Genomic DNA, 16,015 nt, shown 5'->3' on the forward strand with positions numbered 1-16,015 from the left:
CAATATTCGTCGTTGGACCATACATAAGCTCGAGATAAGGAAGATGATGGTTCTCGTGACCTATTCAGTTCATCTTTAATGTGCGGGGTAAGGTAAGTAACAGGCCGTACAGGTACATACGCGGTTATACGTGCCTACCCACTGCAGTGGTGCCGCACCCCAACTTCGATAAGGGCTCTTTCCTTCCTCTTTACCTGGGCCGCAGGACTGCTGGATTACCACCCATCCACCCATCCTCTTCCAACTCCAACTCCAACGCCGCGTCATGTTCTTACTTCCACAAGCTATGCCTCTTTTCTCGACATCTACCTATCGGGACTATTCCATCCTTTCATGCTCACATGCATAGTTTTCGCCTTTTTTTTGTTACACGCCCGAATGATTACAGCTTCGTGTCACCACCGCTTCCTGATAGCTCGTCATTGTGCTGCTCCAAACATTCCGTTCGGATAGCTTAAAGTGATCACAAAGAGGAGGAAGCTCACGGAAAAGCTTCCCAAACCGGTGTCATTTACAGTTTGAATCAAAGGAAATTCAGACGTGGTGACATCTCCGAGTGGTCTAGCTATTTAGGAGTCTTTGGATACGAAACCACAAGGATCAAGTGACTGTCTGATTTTGGTCATGCTTTCTACACGATAGGAAAAAAGAAGAAAACCTTTTTAATACAGCATGCTTCTGATTTTTTGACACATAAATACGAGGCATTGTAGCCGCCTCAAGTTGTGCCTTGTCTCCCGCCTCTGGCCACCATTCCCGTCCATGGATTTCCCGTATCTAATACATCTCGCTATGCCAGAAGCACCTCATTAGTGAGCATGAGAATGCCCAATGCTGCCATCGACAATAGTCTGCTGGCACTTCTTCAAAATAGCCGCCTGCCTAGCCACATCTGCCAGTCTTCCAATGACATGCTTGTTTCCTTCCACGAATCCGTACAGCGCATAGGGGATGCCGACATCGTCGCAAAACTCCTGGACCAGCTTCTGCGTCTTGCGGAGGTTGTGCCTAGGAATGCGCGGGTATAAGTGGTGAATAGCCTGGAACTGGAGGCCGCCGTGGAAGAAGTCCAGCCACTCCGGGCAGTCGACGTCCATGGTCGTGCGCAGCATGCGCTGCGGGAAGGACTCGTGGGGGCCCAGGTCAGAGGTTGACATGGCGAAGTGAGAAAGCGTGATTTGCACGTGCAGCGGGCTGGTAACCGCGTGGGAGATCATAAAGAAAATGAAGCGGTTCCAGTTGCCGTCGATCGCCTTGTACATGATCCCGTATCCGAACCAGTACCAGAAAAAGACCTGGCCGGCAAGCTCGAGATGTCGGTGCCACCACGCAGGACCGTGCTTGGGTGCCTGGCCCTTGAGAAGGTACTCCCACGAGAGACGATAGAGGTTCAGGCGGGCGAACATCATGACGATGTAGTAGAGGTAGTGCTGGAGGGAGACGAAGAATTTGGCAGCCATGTCGTACTCCATGACACGGTCGTAGTAGGTGGACCGCAGGTTGGTGAAGAAACGGTGCGAGATGGCGAAGAAGGGCAGATGTTCGATATCCGGATCGTGCTCGGGGCTGTTGGTGATGATGTGGTGCACGTTATGGTTGCGCTTCCACCAGCCCAGACTCAGACCACCGATGAAGTCGGCAATGATTATACCAATGACAGTGTCGACGTGGAAATGGTGCGTGATACCCATGTGACCCGCGTCGTGAGCAGTAAAGACCAACTGATGCCAGAAGGAGCCAAGACAGAAGGCGCTAGGAACGTACCAACCCCATTTCAGAAACAGAAGACAGCCGGTGAAGAGGAGGGTATAGCGGAACCCCTCGATGGCATAAGCAACGTAGTTGCAGTCATAGAGTCCTTCGGCCTTGATGCGCTCATGAAGTTGACGATACTTTCGGATGACGGTATCTTGGGTCTCCTCGTCAAGGGGAGGGTACTTGTCGAGATCGAGTCTGATCTCTTGCCTCGTTAGGGCGTCGAGATGGGCCATACCATCCCTAGGGCCATTGTTGACGCGCTTGGCAGTGGGCTTCTCATCCTCAACGGAGGAGATCGAGGTGAATGAGTCGGATCGGCTCACAGCCGACTTCGACCGAGCGTTAGTACGGGCGCGGAGCTCGTTCGTCTCCGGAGCCGCATCTCCATCAAACACCGGGGATGGGGCCGGTGAAGGGGTCCGTGAGCTCTCCGAGTCGACAGAGGCGGCCTGACTCGCATAGGATGACGACAGGAAGCTAGTATCCTCGTCGTAGCTTGTAGCTTTGGACCTTGTCTCTGGCGATTCCTCTTCCCACTCTTCTCCTTGCTCTCCTCTCGGCCTGAACTTGCCTCCTTGTATCGGCGGCAAGAAGTTCTTCCATCTCCCTTCTATCCTGCCAACCCTGTACCTGTTCATCTGAGTTCTTGCTTCTGGGGAGTGTAGTCTATAGCGTCCCAAAAAGTCCACATTATAATGTCAGCGATTCATTCTTTCATCATTCATAATCAAAGTACACCGGATGAAATTTGGACCATCTCAGTTGGTGCATGATACTGTGTGTTTTACGCACCCATTTACTTCATCAGTCGCATCCCTCCCAATCATGTGCTTGATGGCCTTATCACCACCAGGGTGATATTTGACCCAAGGGTCTACCTTCAGGACATATTGGTCGACGATAATAATATGGCGTCCCTCAGATATCAAGGCCTCAATCTCACGGCGAGATATCAGTGGGTATGTCCGCTCAGTTGTTTTGACTGTCGACTGTTGAGCCGTTCCGGTAGCCTCGGCAGCGGCGCGTGATGGTGGAGATTCAGACGCCATTGTTGTGTTTGCGCGGGGCTTTTGTGGTGTAAACAAAGAATATAGGGCGTATAAAAGATGAACCAAAACGCCCGCCGTCTCGGTTCAGGTTGTGGACAGGGAAAGGTTGTGGTGTTGTCTTCTCAACAGTCCAGGAAACCCAAGGTTGGTTTTGTTGATAGAAATTCCGAGGGCACTTGTTGATCTTAGTAGTTTAGGTACGTATCGAGGGGGGTGGGTTGGACGTTGAAGGTGGGACGGATAGGGCCACAGAGGTTGGTGGGTGGTTCGATAGATCGTATTCTGATGCGGGTGCTGTTCCTGGGACAGTGGACATTACCCAAAACAACGGGCATGGGACGAGGTGACATTGGATGAGATTATTCCTAGGTGGCCACTGGCGTTGACCGAGTGGAAACCTCACCGCTGTCCACAAAGGCGCGTCCACCCAGCTCCAGGCCGTCTTGGCGTTTGCTGCACCACATAGGGGCCACACAAGGACGACGAAGAACCAGGGGTTCTTGCCACCCCAACATTTGCATCTGGAACTAACCACAATTTGGTTTGTCAATCAGGTCGGTGGAGTCTCTTAGACCCTTGTGATTCGAGGTATCAGCTGCTTGCACGTTATTGAACATGGGTAAAGGACCAAAGGATAACAGCCAACATTTGAACACTTGGAGATTGGAGAGGGTTAGGATCTACAGTTAGTGGTTTAAAATACGAATAACGTCATGCCAAGCAATACCAGTAAGGCCAGAAGGAAGGGAAGATTGGTGTTCACGAGACTGCTACGCGGACTGAGAAGTTGAATGACACCGGCTCCGAGACTAGACAAAGTGATCCAAGAAATCCACAATCCTCTATAACTCAATGCTAACATAAAAATAACCAGCAGCCCCTAGCCTTCCCATTTGGCGACTAGCTTTTCTGTATCTTTTAAATCTCGTGTATTCATCGAGTCTCGAACCCTGCCAGGGCCCGGTAAGGCCACGCAGCCTAGTCCAACCAGCAAGCGGCGTCTATTTAGCATGGCGTAGTGAAAATCCCCTATTAAACCTTTTAAGGGGAAAACCCGTGACTACAGTACAAGTACACACCTCCCATCCCGGTTCCATACTCCCATTGCTAGAAATCCAGACAGCACATTTATTTTGTGCTCATATACATCCAACCCCAGCCAGCTCCAGCTGTTTAGAAGTGGATAGCCTTGGAGTAGGTGGCCATGGCAGCCTCCTTGAAAGCCTCGGCGAGGGTAGGGTGGGCGTGGCAGGTGCGGGCAATATCCTCGGAAGAAGCACCGTACTCGAGGGCAAGGGTACCCTCAGCGATCATCTCACCGGCGTTGGGGCCGATGATGTGAACACCGAGAAGACGGTCGGTCTCGGGGTCGGCGATCATCTTGACCATACCCTCAGTGTCGAGGTTGGTCTTGGCGCGGGAGTTGGCGCTGAAGGGGAAGGTACCGATCTTGTAGGGGACACCGGCCTTCTTAAGCTCCTGCTCGGACTGGCCAACCCAGGCAACCTCGGGGAAGGTGTACATGACGGAGGGAATGCAGCCGTAGTTAACGTGGCCGTAACCCTTCTTGATGTACTCAATGGCAGCGACGGCCTCCTCCTCAGCCTTGTGGGCAAGCATGGGGCCGAAGGTGACATCACCAACGCAGCGAATGTGGGGGATCTTGGTGCGGTACTCGGAGTCGATGATGACGCGGCCGCGCTCATCCTTCTCGAGGCCAATGTTCTCGAGGCCGAGACCCTCGGTGTAGGGGCGGCGGCCAATAGCGACAAGGACGACATCGCCCTCGAGCTGTGTTCACATAATGTCAGTCAAAGCGCCAAAAATCAACAAACATATTATCTGCGGGGCTGTCCAAAGCTACTCACAGTCTCGGGCTTGCCACCCTTGGCGGAGTCAACCTCAAGCTTGACGATCTCGCCAGACTTGTCACCGGAAACGACCTTGGTGCCGGTCTTGAAGTTGATGCCCTGCTTCTTCAGGATCTTCTGGATGGACTTGGCAACCTCAAGGTCCATGCCGGGGCCACCAATCTGGTCGAGGAACTCGATGACGGTGACCTGAGCGCCGAGGCGGGACCAGACGGAGGCCATCTCAAGACCAATGATACCACCACCGATGACGAGCATCTTCTCGGGGACCTTCTCGAGGGCAATGGCGCCAGTGCTGCTGATGACGCGCTTCTCGTCGATCTCAAGACCGGGGAAGGGGGTGACCTCGGAACCAGTGGCGATAAGGATGTTCTTGCCCTTGACGGAGGTCTCGCCGCCGTCGTTGAGCTTGACGTTGACGGTGTGCTCGTCGGCGAAAGAGCCGGCGCCCTTGATGTACTCGACGCCGTTCTTCTTGAGGAGGAACTCAACACCCTTGGTGAGGCCGCTGACGGACTGGTCCTTGGCCTTCATGAGCTGGGCGAGGTTGAGCTTGACATCGCCGACCTCGATACCGCGGTGTTTCGAGTCGTGGAGAATTTGGTGGTAAAGATGGGAGTTATTGAGGAGCGACTTGGAGGGAATGCAGCCGACGTTCAGGCAGGTACCGCCGAGGGTGCCGCGCTTCTCGATACAGGCGACCTATATCCAGGAAATATGCGAGATAGGAGTCAGATATTGCCATGATTCGCCGGTGTTGCGGTGTGGTTGATTTGCGATGCGACGCACCTTAAGACCCTCCTGGCCGGCCTTGATGGCAGCAACATAGCCAGCGACACCACCACCAATGATGACGAGATCCTTCTCCTCTACAGGCACATCAACAGTCAGCCGACCAGAATCCTTTGACGAGAACCAGCTCTTGATATTGGCAAACAGACCAGACTCGGTCGCATAAGTCCTCCTCAACCTGGGAGAGACGACGACAGGGAGGCTGTATGTAATCGTCAGGTCAGCCTCAGTATACGCGCATAAGAAGGCAAGGTGTCGGGGAATCCGCCGGCAACCGGGACGCTGAGCTTACCCCGAGGGCTTGAAGGCGGACCGGACGGCAGCACGGCCTATTAATCTCTGGGACAGCATGGTGAAAGATATGTGCTGAATGGAAAAACTAGAAATGGGAAACAGGAAAGATTCAAAAGAACGAGCACACTACGAAGAGATGCCCGGGGAAAGCAGGGAATGCGATTCGATGGTGAGAGGTGACGAGAGTGTGTGTACTGAACTGCAAAACGCCGCGGGAGAGACAATTGTTGGGATTCGAGAGGCGGAAGCTATTCACGGGAAGCGAAAAATGTCCAGTCCCACTTGTTCGGCTTGCCAGCCCGTCAGAGGCTCACATCGCCTCAGAGCGCACCCGCTTTCCACCGTGCCCGTCCCCAAACTTGCCCACTCGAGACAGCGCAGAGCGGAGTAGGTACCTAGTGCCTGCTACCGCTATTTAGTGTAAGTAGGCACCAACGTACACTACTGCCTTATGCCAGTGCTAAGCGGGACGGGCGGTCAGGGCAGGTCCGTTGCGGGCGCTCTCGCCGCTGTCACTGCTGCCCTCCATGACTGCTTCATCGAAACCCGGCATCCCCAAGTGCTCCTTAGGTACGTTACCGTCTACCGTTGCGCCCCATGATTGGTCAATATTCCAAATATCGCTTGGCATTGGATCCAGCAGCTGACTCCGAAAATTTGACATCTCGCACTCCCGCTAGCCTTTTTGCCCTGTGCTTGACAATTTGACATTGCTTGGCTGCTCAAGTCTCCCCAGTCGATCCCCTCTTTTGCTCCCCTCTTTACTCCGCTGTCAAATTGGAGAAGCATCGATAACGAAGCGAGCTGTCACTGGCCGTCTCCTCAGGAGCCCGGTATGATCGGACTACAGGCCTTCAGTTTGTTGTAGAACGACATGGAATGGCGGCCGAACACATGGCATTTCATCTCAAACCATCTCTGTCTCCTCCTCAATGTCCACAGTTAACAGTCCCGCCCGTCCGGCGACCCTCAAAAGAGACCCCATCCCCTCGTTGGAAAACGGAATGACATCATTGAGTGATATTTACAGACCACTATATTTCCGTGCTTCCCGCAGAGTCGAACTGCTCTCTCGATACTCAACAACTGTCCTCCCAAATAATAAATCGCTGTAGAAAAACGGTGGGCAAATACATCGGATCAAACAGACTTTAGTTGTAATCATCACATAAAACTTCGTCAAGGCATCAGCCATTTTGTCCTTTTGCATATGTGTGGTAATTATACTGTACTCCTATTCCCCAAGGTATCCAATCTGTATACAGGTATTCAACAACGTAAAACTATTCCACCAGCCCTTCAGCAGCGAGCAAAGCATGCTCCAAGGCCGCCATGGCCGTCTTGCAACCCTCCTTGACGAGCTTGGTGTTGGCCGCTCCTCCCGCGAGATCCGACTTCCGGACCACCTTCTTGATGAACCACTGCAGGCCCCTGGCAAGCTCGGGGACCCCTTCCACAGCCGCAAACACCGATGTGATCACCTCATCCCGGCCCTTGTCGCCGCCCTTTCCGGCTTCTAGAAGCACCGTAATCAACATGATCTCCACTAGCGCCCGCGTCTTGGTCTGTAGATAAGGGAGGTTGAGGCATTTGAGAATCGCCAGTCCTAGCGATCCGCCTGCCACCATGGTGCCGAATAGCTTTGCAATGTTTACAAGCCGCCGCATGTCCATCGCATCTTCGTCCTCCTCTTCCTCGATATCGTCGCCAAACACGGACTCTCCGAGACGCCTGAACAGTTTCCAGAGCGAGTCTTGGAACGCCCACCGGATTTTGCGATCCCCGCAAAGCTTCTTGGCCACCAAGGTGTAGTACGGGTTGTGGACCTGCTCGGCGCCGGCGCACTGGATGATCACGTATGGGATTTCTCTCTGTCGCTCCTTGTTCAGGCGCAACTTGAGGATGCGGTAGTAGGCATCTTCATAATCCGTGGCGGACATTATCGATACGAAAATGGACCGGCGCACGTCCGTGTTCATCTGGTTCTCTCTGGCAAGTTCTCCGAGGTCAGGCATGTCCTCGACATCCTCTAACACAAAGCTTTCGTCGTCCGAGTCAACATTATGCTCGATGACGTCGTCCTGAGTTGACGAGAAGGGCTTCTTGTCGCCGTCCTTATCTTTCCCCGCCCAGCTAGCGCCTACAAGCCACCACTTGCCCTTCTTGTCAGCATCGCGAATATCGGCAAGAGTCATCCGCAAAGGCTCGGGCGTCTTGGTGGTCTTCAGGGTGCCCAGAAGCTTCTTCATCTTGGTGGTATGTTCCGTGAGAACGGCGGAAGCGCCTAGTCCCGTCTTCATCTTGTTGTTCTTCAAGTCATTGATGGTCTCGATCATGAACTTGGTTCTAACGCTGAGGTTCTTCTCTCCAATCTTGGCGACAGCCGGGCGGATAAGGGTAACAATATCCTTGAGAGACATAGGGTCATCTTGTCGAAGGGCCGGGCCGGCAATGCGCACAATCCTGAGCAAAAGCTCCGCGTTCAGCTCCGACAGATCACCCAGCAGCACTCGAATGAAGTCGAAAAGCAAGTTGGGGCCCACGAGTTGAAAGTTGTAGAGTTCGGATAGGAAAGTGATGATGTTGGACGTCTGTTTTGGTACGTCTGGCCGCTCCTTTGCAGCCTCCTTGGCCTCTTCATAGTGCTTGTCGAATCGCTCAATCACTTCTTGAATAAGTTGTGCGCCGAAGTCCATGCCGATCACCTTGAAGATACCAGTAGCAAAACCAGCGGTAAGAACGAGCAACGTGTCAGGTAGCGTTGTTGGTTCGCAGACCTGAATGAGTAGGACATCGACAATGTTTGACGTGAGATGTTGTCGCGGGTTGTCGCGGTAAAGCTTTTCGAAGTCCATAATGATGGACAACAGATTTGACTCGGTCATCCTGTTGATAAGACCTTGTGTTTGACGGCGAATGCGGGCCACCAACTCCGCGTCCGAGCCTGCCTCCGCTCGCTTGGATGGCGGCACGTATTTTTCTACCGTCTGCCCTGTCGTAGGCGCAACGTATGGGTTTTCGCGGACTCGTTCTGGCGGCTGTTGTTCGGTTTGTTCGTCTTCGTCTTCGTCATCATCTTCGTCTTCGTCGAACTCTGCAAACCCATCTTCATCCTCGTCCTCGCCCGAGATTTCGTCTTCGCCATCTTCATCGGAACCACCCTCGAGCACGTCTTCGTTCTCGTCAAGATCGTCGTCTTCGTCGTCGGAGTGCAAGCCTTCTAATAGATCGTCCAAGCCATCGTCCTCGTCGTCCAACTCGGAGTCCTCCTCTTCCTCCTCTTCTAGTTCGGCTTCTTTCATCTTCTTCATCGCCGCCTCTTCTGCTTTCCTCCTCTTCGCCGCAAGCCACTCATCCGCTTCCGACTTTCGCTTCCTCTTCTGACTTGTTTCATCGTCTACGCCAGGGAGGCCTTCTAGCAGCTCAAGAAGACCGTCCTCCTCGAAGGACTTGGGAAGCGATTTGCGTCCCTTCTTGAGACCGAGCTTCTTTTCGAGGTCGGCGATCTCCTTGTCGTCTTGCGCCAGTCGTTCCAGGACGGTTTTCGAGATTTTTGGCTGCGACTTCGGTTTGGATTGTGTTGTTTCTTCTTCGTCTTCATCATCGTCCATGTCTTCATCTTCGTCAAGGTCTAGGTTGTCGTCGTCCCCCTCGTCCAGATCGATATCGTCCGCCTCATTAAAGCCCTCCTCGTCATCCTCTTCTTCCTCCACTAGTTGTTTCTTACCCTTCTTCAAAATGGGCTTGGCTTCCTTTGTAGATACTGGTTCGACCTTCTTGGTTGTTTTCGGTGGTACGGCGCGTTCGGCATGGTAGCTTTTCGTGGACGAGACACGCTGGGTCTTTTTCTGTGTTCGCTCTGCTTTGCGACGATCCTTTCTCGACTGGAATTTATCTCTGCGACCTCCGGAAGATCGTTCTGTGATAGTTAGAACTTTGTCCCGAGAACCCTGATCGCCAGGCAGGAACGGCAGTGGCTGTGTGGGCGCATATGGAGTATGCTTACCGTCTACGCCGAGCTCCTTAAGAAGGTTGTCGGGCAGCTTTGGGGCCTTTATCCTCTTAGATGGTGGTCCCATGTTGTGATTTGTCGGGGCGAAAGAGTTGATGTGTTTGTTGGGGAGGACCTCCAGAATTTGCTGAACTTCACAAGAACGTCGCGAAGGACGGAAGGGATGCTGCGTAGGTTCTGTTCTGTTCGGAGACCGTGCTCCTGGGACCTTGCTGTCGTTATCGGATTTTTTTGCTTATCGGTCGATACAGGGGTCTAAATATGGTATGGTTTCCAACGTACAGGGATCCCTACAATCCATTCAGCTTCGTAGCTGCGGGGCCAAAAGCGCCAAGAGGGGAAGTGTGGGTCCTCAAATCTTGGGCCCCATGGTTTGGTTTTATGGAGCAGTTCCTCTCCATCACTCCAACAGACGGGAGCTGGCCAACACAGTGGAGAAGCTGCCACATTCGTTTGACACTCATCAATCATTCGAGGTTACCTTCACCATCACTCATCAACCAATTTGTTAGCTCGCTTTTTGAAGAGCAAACAACTGGACACGATGGGGCACCTAACTCACGGCGAGGTATTTCATGCGCTTTTTATTGACTGCCCTAAATAATACCTAGGTGACACTTACTGATCTGCGATCTGCTATTAACCCGCTATAGTTCTTCTCCAAGCTCACCGAGCTGTTCGACTACAGAAAGAACCAAGATCATGGAACCATCAACCTAGTACAAAAGAGGCGTACGTGTACCCAACACCGACCCGGCCCAGATTAGAGAGCCTTTCAGCCAGCCTTGCTGCCGTCATGAGACACACATCACAGTTTCCCCTTTGTACCTTCACGTCGTCCACCAATGCTAATCTCAAACCACAGTATCCTACAACACCACCACTACCACTGACAAAACCGACCCTCTCGCCGACCTCAACCCCTCCACCTCGCTACCAGTCCTCATCCGTGCCACCAACGCCAAGGGCAAGGACAGGAGGAAGGAAAAGGTCAAGCTGTCCACCGTTGTCGAGCCGGCCGACCTGGAGGCCTTTTACGGGCGGTACGCCGACGTGTGCAAGAAGGGCATGGGCGCGCTGAAGCCGAGAGACAGGACCAAGAGGAAAAAGCAGTCGAGGAAGAAGAAGCCCGCTGGTGTTGGCGCGGGTGGGACTTCCATGATGGCCATCCCTTGATTTTTCAAAAGCGTCGCAAATTATATCGTAGCTTTTCAGTTATTTTCTTGTGCCGTGTATGTCGGAGAGAGGAGGTAGATATATGATAGTACCCATATCAAGTCTTGTAATGCCCGCAAGTTCACCTTGGTTCCAGTCAAGTTGATATGGCGAGAGAGGCGGTGGTAAGAACTGCACCATGGCCTTCAGGGTTATAGAAGCTGAACGCCCCACTACTTTGTCATTTCCGGTCCAGACAATTCAGCAACTCAAAGTCCGGGCCTGTGGTTCTACTTGTTGGAAAAGGAGATGGATGGAAAGGGGAGAAACACCAGAGATAAAGTGAAGAAGCGTGAGGCGATGAGCTCCGTGTCTTGACAGAGAAGCCAGGAAGAGGAAAGTAAGAAAAAGTCACAATGATAACATTCAGAACGCTCGTCCCAACTCTGCTGGCTGGCATAAGTGACTTGATTGGAAGGGTCTATTAGCAAAGGTCATCACGCATACCTTAAAAAGACAACGAGACTGTCGAGGTGAAGCAGCAGCTACAAGATCCTGGCCTCCGGATAAGATACATTGAGCTACCCTCACGAGAATGCTTAAAAGGGGAGCCGGCTAACTTGTTTTCAGTTCGGTTCATACCACGAAAAACCAAGATCACGTCACATCACACTGGCTCTACCATGTCCCGGCCTTCATTCGGGTCACTGTGCGTCACAAATTTCATGTTTTCGAGGTCAACGGAGATGTCACCAGGTTCTCTTCGAGAGTACAGTCTAAAGGTGGTGATGTAGGAAAATGATCAACTGTCCATTTTGGGGGCCCGAACCGAAAACCACTTGCTGAGAAAAGGAGAAGAGCCAGTATTCAGCCGCAAGAAAAACGAGTTTCAGTCGGGTTCACTTCTCCCAAGTGCTAAACTCGGCAAGGAAAAGCATATTTGCCAATTCAACTTCCTCGACATCTTTCCTTCAATACCATCCTCCGCATGATTGTCATGCTGCCATCAGACTACTATCCCATCCCAGGTCAACGCTCTCGACTACTAAAATCCTGACCATAGCCACCAGTCCGTAGATGAGTAGTGCAATGGAAAAGAATGACCGAGGGCCACTTGGAAGGTAGGCCTCAATCGTCATATGATACTACACACCTCCGGACGCAAAATCCCAAACTGTGAAAAGAAATTTATTGCATCAACCAGTGTAGGTGACGCGATACCCCAAGATCAGTTTACATAATCTGATCCTGTGTCAGGCCACCATGGGGGTCGGTATCCATGCTGTCGCCACCAGCACCAGGGTTGAGGTACTTGACGAAGCTCAGACTGAGAGGACGTCCGCCGTACTGGTAACCCTGGAACTTCTGGATCGCGGTGTCGGCGGTGTCGGCACTGTCGAAACGAACGACGCCAGAGCCGCGAGAGCGACCGCTGGGCTCATACTGAATCTCAGCCTGCTCTACCTTACCAATAGTAGAGAAGAGCTCGACGAGATCCTCGTTGCTGGTCGACCAGGGGAGCTGATGTAAAACAGAAATGTCAGTAAAGTCGGATACTCGGTGGTACAAGGTTAAGATGTAACTTACGTTGCGGACATAGATGATCTCTGATCTTTCAGTACCAGAAGTAGCGAAGTCAGTGAACGGGTTGGGCTGAGCAGCCGGCTGGTTGGCATCGAAGCTGGGAGGGGCACCAGGAGCTCCTCCAAAGCCGCCACGACCACCGAAGCCACCTCCGAAGCCACCGCGGCCACCACCAAAGCCACCGCGACCGAAACCGCCGAAAGCGCCACGACCGCCGCCGAAGCCGCCGCGACCGCCAAAGCCACCAGGACCCATGCCAGCACCGGCGAAGCGATCCTCGCGAACCTCCAGCATGCGGCCCTGCCAGTCGTAGCCATTGAATTGCTGGATGGCATTCCGAGCGTCATCTGGAGTCTCGAATACGACGATGCCGGAGCCCTTGGGGCGGCCATCAGGTCCGATGTGAACGTCGGCGCGAATAACACCACCGTTACGGGCTATAACAAGTTAGCGATGAAAGTTACAGGTTACGCTGAAGTGTAAATTAAGTCGGCAACTTACCAGCTTGTCTGAACAGATCCTTCAGATCCTGCCAGCCAACATTGTAAGGCAGCTGTGAGAAAGGTTGGTTAGTGTGCCTCAAGATGGTAAGGGGCATGGATGGGGGATGGAACAGACGTTGGACACGTAGATCTGGCGGCCACCGCCACCAGCCATGGGACCACCACCGAAGCCGCCGGGGCCAGCATGGCCGGGCATTGCTCCATATCCGTTGGGGCCCATGCCGCCACCAAATCCACCGCGGGCAGCGGCTCCTCCTCCGGGGGGGCCGAAACGGGGCTCAGCCTCACGGTCCTAAAAGTAAGTTTAGTAGATTGTTCTTTTGATCATGATCTGGGTATCAACTTGCCTCGCGAACATAGACAAGTCTGCCCATGAGATTCTGGTTGCTCAGGGTAGCAACGGCGTTTTGAGCTTGCTCCCTGGTCGCATATTCCACAATACTAGTCGATGACGTCGTGTTAGCATCTGGTATCTCGATAATTGATTGTTGGATTCGTAATTTGACTTACCCGCATCCCTACAAATTCCATGGACAAAGAGTCCCAACCCGTCAATCCAACAATCCATCAAAAATAACCGAAAGGAAGGGAGCCACAAAAGAACCAGTAGCCAAACGCAAATCACTCATAGCCCACCTTCGACATTCCATTAGGAAGCAGCAACACATCGGCGTAGAGTACCTCTCCGGCTAATAGCGGGTTAGTAACACATGGGACCTGACCCTCGCTTCCTTGTCTCACCACATACCCTGTCTCATAAAATCCTTGAGGTGATGCCATTTGACGTCGTAGGACAAATTGCCGACGTAGACGCGGCGGTCCTGCTGCGAAGTTTCCCGAATGTTGTTCATGACTTGTTCACGATGAGCGGCGCGGTCCTCGAAAGTTCGATGGGGGGGTTGTCCGTTGTAACCAGTTCCTTGTCCTCCAGCAGGCGCACCTTGGCCAGTCATGGGGGTGCGGCTTCTTCTCCGATGGCGACTCCGCGAACGATCACGGGGCGAGTATGAACGGCGAGTGTTGGGGCTTCTAGAACGTCCACGTCTGGGGGAACGGGACCTCTCGCGCTTTGAGGAAGGTCGTCGTCAGCGAATGAACAAGTGTAGGTGTTGGGGAGAAGAGGAGAAAAAAATGTGTGGACGTTGGAGAACAAAGGAAGAGGGGAATAAAGTGAGCTGCAAGTGACCGGGTCTGCAGGTAGTTGCGTGTTGTGACGGCCAGAAGGGTACTCGTTCCCCACTGCTAGCCCCCTAGCTTATGCGAGTCAAGGACGGAAGCTTGACCAAAGATCGCCAGGACAAGTCGATCAGACTAGACTAGTTGATCGAGGCCACAAATCGGGAAGACAAACGCGAATCCTTCGAGGCAGGGACTGGGAAAAGATTCTATATCCTCGCGGTGCTTATGAAGAAAGGGAAGGAGGGGTGCGTCACGAACGTGACGGGCAGGTGAGATGATTGTGGACGCTGACTGAAACAGACCAGCGCTGAGAAAACGAGGGTAAGCGAGTGAGCAACATGAATGGGTGCTACTTACAGGGCGATAAGTGTCTCCTGCTGCGTCGGCTGTAGAAAGAGGAACTAGGTTAGACCAAATGAATAAAAGAAGAACGATGTAAGTGGTTAAGTGGGGAGACGAGAGAAAGAAAGGTGGAGGGGGCGGAGTATGGGAATGATGTGGGAGAAATGGGTTTGACCAGTGGCAACTGGAGGGGGAAAGCAGCCCGCACAAGGAATTGAGACAGGGCGTAGGAAAGGTAGAGGGTAGGAAGTATGGGAGCTTGTGATGCGGCGGGGTGAGAATAACCTGATGATTCCAACCACTGTGGACCGGAAAGGGAAGACTTGCAGGAGGATGGGGGAGGGGGCAGGCCGGGAAGGGAGGGGTGCCAATTGTGTATATGTAGCCTGAGGACCAGGCAGGACAAGGCGACGCAAGTTAAAGGCAGAGAACGCGGGCACGTCACTGCAGCAATACTGCAGCTCCCGTCTGCGAACGGTGGGAAGGGTAACGCGAGCTTCCACTTGGCCAAGAGAACTCTCGGAGCACAACCCAACCACAACTCGCAAACCGGGCCCGCCAGGTGACTTTTGGTCAAGATCAAATGCCCTTGCGACTGAAAGCTCTCTTTGGGGGGTTCCAAAGCTGGCGTGATTTACCATCGACGCATCGCCTAGTGCTCCCGACAACGAGATTTCACACAAACGCAAGATGGGTCGGACCGGGAAGTGTGGCTATCGAGATGACTGGTGTTTCTAAACGCGACAAGCCATCCTGAGTGGTGAGGAGGGGTAGAGGGTAATCGAAGAGAGGGATGGTATGCGTTCGGGTAAGATTGCCGGGGGAGAACAAAAGGAAGTCCAACATGGAAATGAGGAGTTGTTCTCGGCCGCCACCGCCAGAGAGCTCCAAGGTGGGATGGATTGGGTGAGACCAAGCTGTGTGAGGGAGGATATGATGTGGCAGAAGGGAAGATATGGAGAGAGCTGAGAGAGCGCACGGCAGCCAGCTGCTTCAGGACACTTTGGAGACAGTGAGAAGAAACCGGCCGCGATGCTGGCTGGCTTGGAATGGTGTCAGACTGGAACTTACCCATGACGACTGAATCTGATATGTCCTGTTCGAGGCAGGTACGGTAGGAATCGAGAAAAATTTTCGGGCAACTTAGCCGCTTGAGTAGGACGAGTTCGTCGGGAACGCGACGATTGGTGGTGTCCTGGTGTGTGGTGGTATGTTGTTCGCTACAGCAGCGCTTGAACGTTGCTGAGGTTGGGGGACAACGGGTTCAGTCTCGAGGTACACTGCGACTCTGGCGCAATGGGAGAGAAGATGGGATTTGGGCAGACGTGCGTCCGTTGGCTGTGGTGGTAGGTAGACGGTAGACGACGAGGGAGGGATTGAGTGGTGGGCTGCAAGGCCGAACGGGAATCTGCGCAGTAGGCTTCGCGCACTTTGGGGCGACGCGGTAGGTCGGTCGTGGACGAGTGTAGCCGAGGG

At 53.2% G+C, this 16,015-nt stretch overlaps 5 protein-coding genes across 5 annotated transcripts; 1 reads left to right on the forward strand and 4 right to left on the reverse strand.

The window, feature by feature from the left end:
* Positions 1-651: 651 nt before the first annotated feature.
* Positions 652-2,877, reverse strand: SMAC4_08298 (uncharacterized protein). The gene is made up of 2 exons (XM_024655417.2): positions 2,551-2,877; positions 652-2,424 (listed from the first exon to the last, which is right to left on the reverse strand). Exons 1-2 carry the CDS (start codon positions 2,805-2,807, stop codon positions 810-812), a joined length of 1,872 nt encoding a protein of 623 aa, XP_024511307.1. The 5' UTR covers positions 2,808-2,877; the 3' UTR covers positions 652-809.
* Positions 2,878-3,677: 800 nt separating this feature from the next.
* Positions 3,678-5,978, reverse strand: SMAC4_08297 (uncharacterized protein). Its single transcript, XM_024655418.2, has 5 exons — positions 5,763-5,978; positions 5,620-5,672; positions 5,468-5,547; positions 4,676-5,380; positions 3,678-4,598 (listed from the first exon to the last, which is right to left on the reverse strand). The coding sequence occupies exons 1-5, from the start codon at positions 5,819-5,821 to the stop codon at positions 3,981-3,983; spliced, it is 1,515 nt and encodes a 504-aa protein (XP_024511308.1). The 5' UTR covers positions 5,822-5,978; the 3' UTR covers positions 3,678-3,980.
* Positions 5,979-6,960: 982 nt separating this feature from the next.
* Positions 6,961-10,028, reverse strand: SMAC4_08296 (uncharacterized protein). The gene is made up of 2 exons (XM_066090775.1): positions 9,771-10,028; positions 6,961-9,683 (listed from the first exon to the last, which is right to left on the reverse strand). Exons 1-2 carry the CDS (start codon positions 9,841-9,843, stop codon positions 7,048-7,050), a joined length of 2,709 nt encoding a protein of 902 aa, XP_065947507.1. The 5' UTR covers positions 9,844-10,028; the 3' UTR covers positions 6,961-7,047.
* A 146-nt stretch (positions 10,029-10,174) lies between these two features.
* Positions 10,175-11,347, forward strand: SMAC4_08295 (uncharacterized protein). Its single transcript, XM_003344304.2, has 3 exons — positions 10,175-10,344; positions 10,430-10,508; positions 10,642-11,347. The coding sequence occupies exons 1-3, from the start codon at positions 10,321-10,323 to the stop codon at positions 10,950-10,952; spliced, it is 414 nt and encodes a 137-aa protein (XP_003344352.1). The 5' UTR covers positions 10,175-10,320; the 3' UTR covers positions 10,953-11,347.
* Positions 11,348-11,596: 249 nt separating this feature from the next.
* On the reverse strand, positions 11,597-15,971 carry SMAC4_08294 (uncharacterized protein). Its single transcript, XM_066090774.1, has 8 exons — positions 13,767-14,085; positions 13,655-13,707; positions 13,529-13,536; positions 13,366-13,459; positions 13,134-13,310; positions 13,017-13,068; positions 12,519-12,952; positions 11,597-12,452 (listed from the first exon to the last, which is right to left on the reverse strand). The coding sequence occupies exons 1-8, from the start codon at positions 13,969-13,971 to the stop codon at positions 12,165-12,167; spliced, it is 1,311 nt and encodes a 436-aa protein (XP_065947508.1). The 5' UTR covers positions 13,972-14,085; the 3' UTR covers positions 11,597-12,164.
* Positions 15,972-16,015: the final 44 nt, after the last annotated feature.

This window comes from Sordaria macrospora, chromosome 6, assembly GCF_033870435.1.
Source record: "Sordaria macrospora chromosome 6, complete sequence".
In the NCBI taxonomy this organism is placed as follows: domain Eukaryota; kingdom Fungi; phylum Ascomycota; class Sordariomycetes; order Sordariales; family Sordariaceae; genus Sordaria; species Sordaria macrospora.

Excerpts from the sequence above, each read along its gene's own strand:
- SMAC4_08298 (XM_024655417.2), bottom strand. The coding sequence starts at position 2,807 with ATGGCGTCTGAATCTCCACCATCACGCGCCGCTGCCGAGGCTACCGGA. Across the intron at positions 2,425-2,550 it reads GCGACTGATGAAGTAAATGG|ACTACACTCCCCAGAAGCAA; the intron begins GTGCGTAAAACA and ends GGGACGCTATAG.
- SMAC4_08297 (XM_024655418.2), bottom strand. The coding sequence starts at position 5,821 with ATGCTGTCCCAGAGATTAATAGGCCGTGCTGCCGTCCGGTCCGCCTTC. Across the intron at positions 5,673-5,762 it reads TCCGCCTTCAAGCCCTCGGG|CCTCCCTGTCGTCGTCTCTC; the intron begins GTAAGCTCAGCG and ends GATTACATACAG. Across the intron at positions 4,599-4,675 it reads AGGGTGGCAAGCCCGAGACT|CTCGAGGGCGATGTCGTCCT; the intron begins GTGAGTAGCTTT and ends ATGTGAACACAG.
- SMAC4_08296 (XM_066090775.1), bottom strand. The coding sequence starts at position 9,843 with ATGGGACCACCATCTAAGAGGATAAAGGCCCCAAAGCTGCCCGACAAC. Across the intron at positions 9,684-9,770 it reads TAAGGAGCTCGGCGTAGACG|AACGATCTTCCGGAGGTCGC; the intron begins GTAAGCATACTC and ends TAACTATCACAG.
- SMAC4_08295 (XM_003344304.2), top strand. The coding sequence starts at position 10,321 with ATGGGGCACCTAACTCACGGCGAG. Across the intron at positions 10,345-10,429 it reads GGCACCTAACTCACGGCGAG|TTCTTCTCCAAGCTCACCGA; the intron begins GTATTTCATGCG and ends AACCCGCTATAG. Across the intron at positions 10,509-10,641 it reads CAACCTAGTACAAAAGAGGC|TATCCTACAACACCACCACT; the intron begins GTACGTGTACCC and ends CTCAAACCACAG.
- SMAC4_08294 (XM_066090774.1), bottom strand. The coding sequence starts at position 13,971 with ATGACTGGCCAAGGTGCGCCTGCTGGAGGACAAGGAACTGGTTACAAC. Across the intron at positions 13,069-13,133 it reads GCCAGATCTACGTGTCCAAC|CTGCCTTACAATGTTGGCTG; the intron begins GTCTGTTCCATC and ends CCTTTCTCACAG. Across the intron at positions 12,453-12,518 it reads AGATCATCTATGTCCGCAAC|CTCCCCTGGTCGACCAGCAA; the intron begins GTAAGTTACATC and ends GTTTTACATCAG.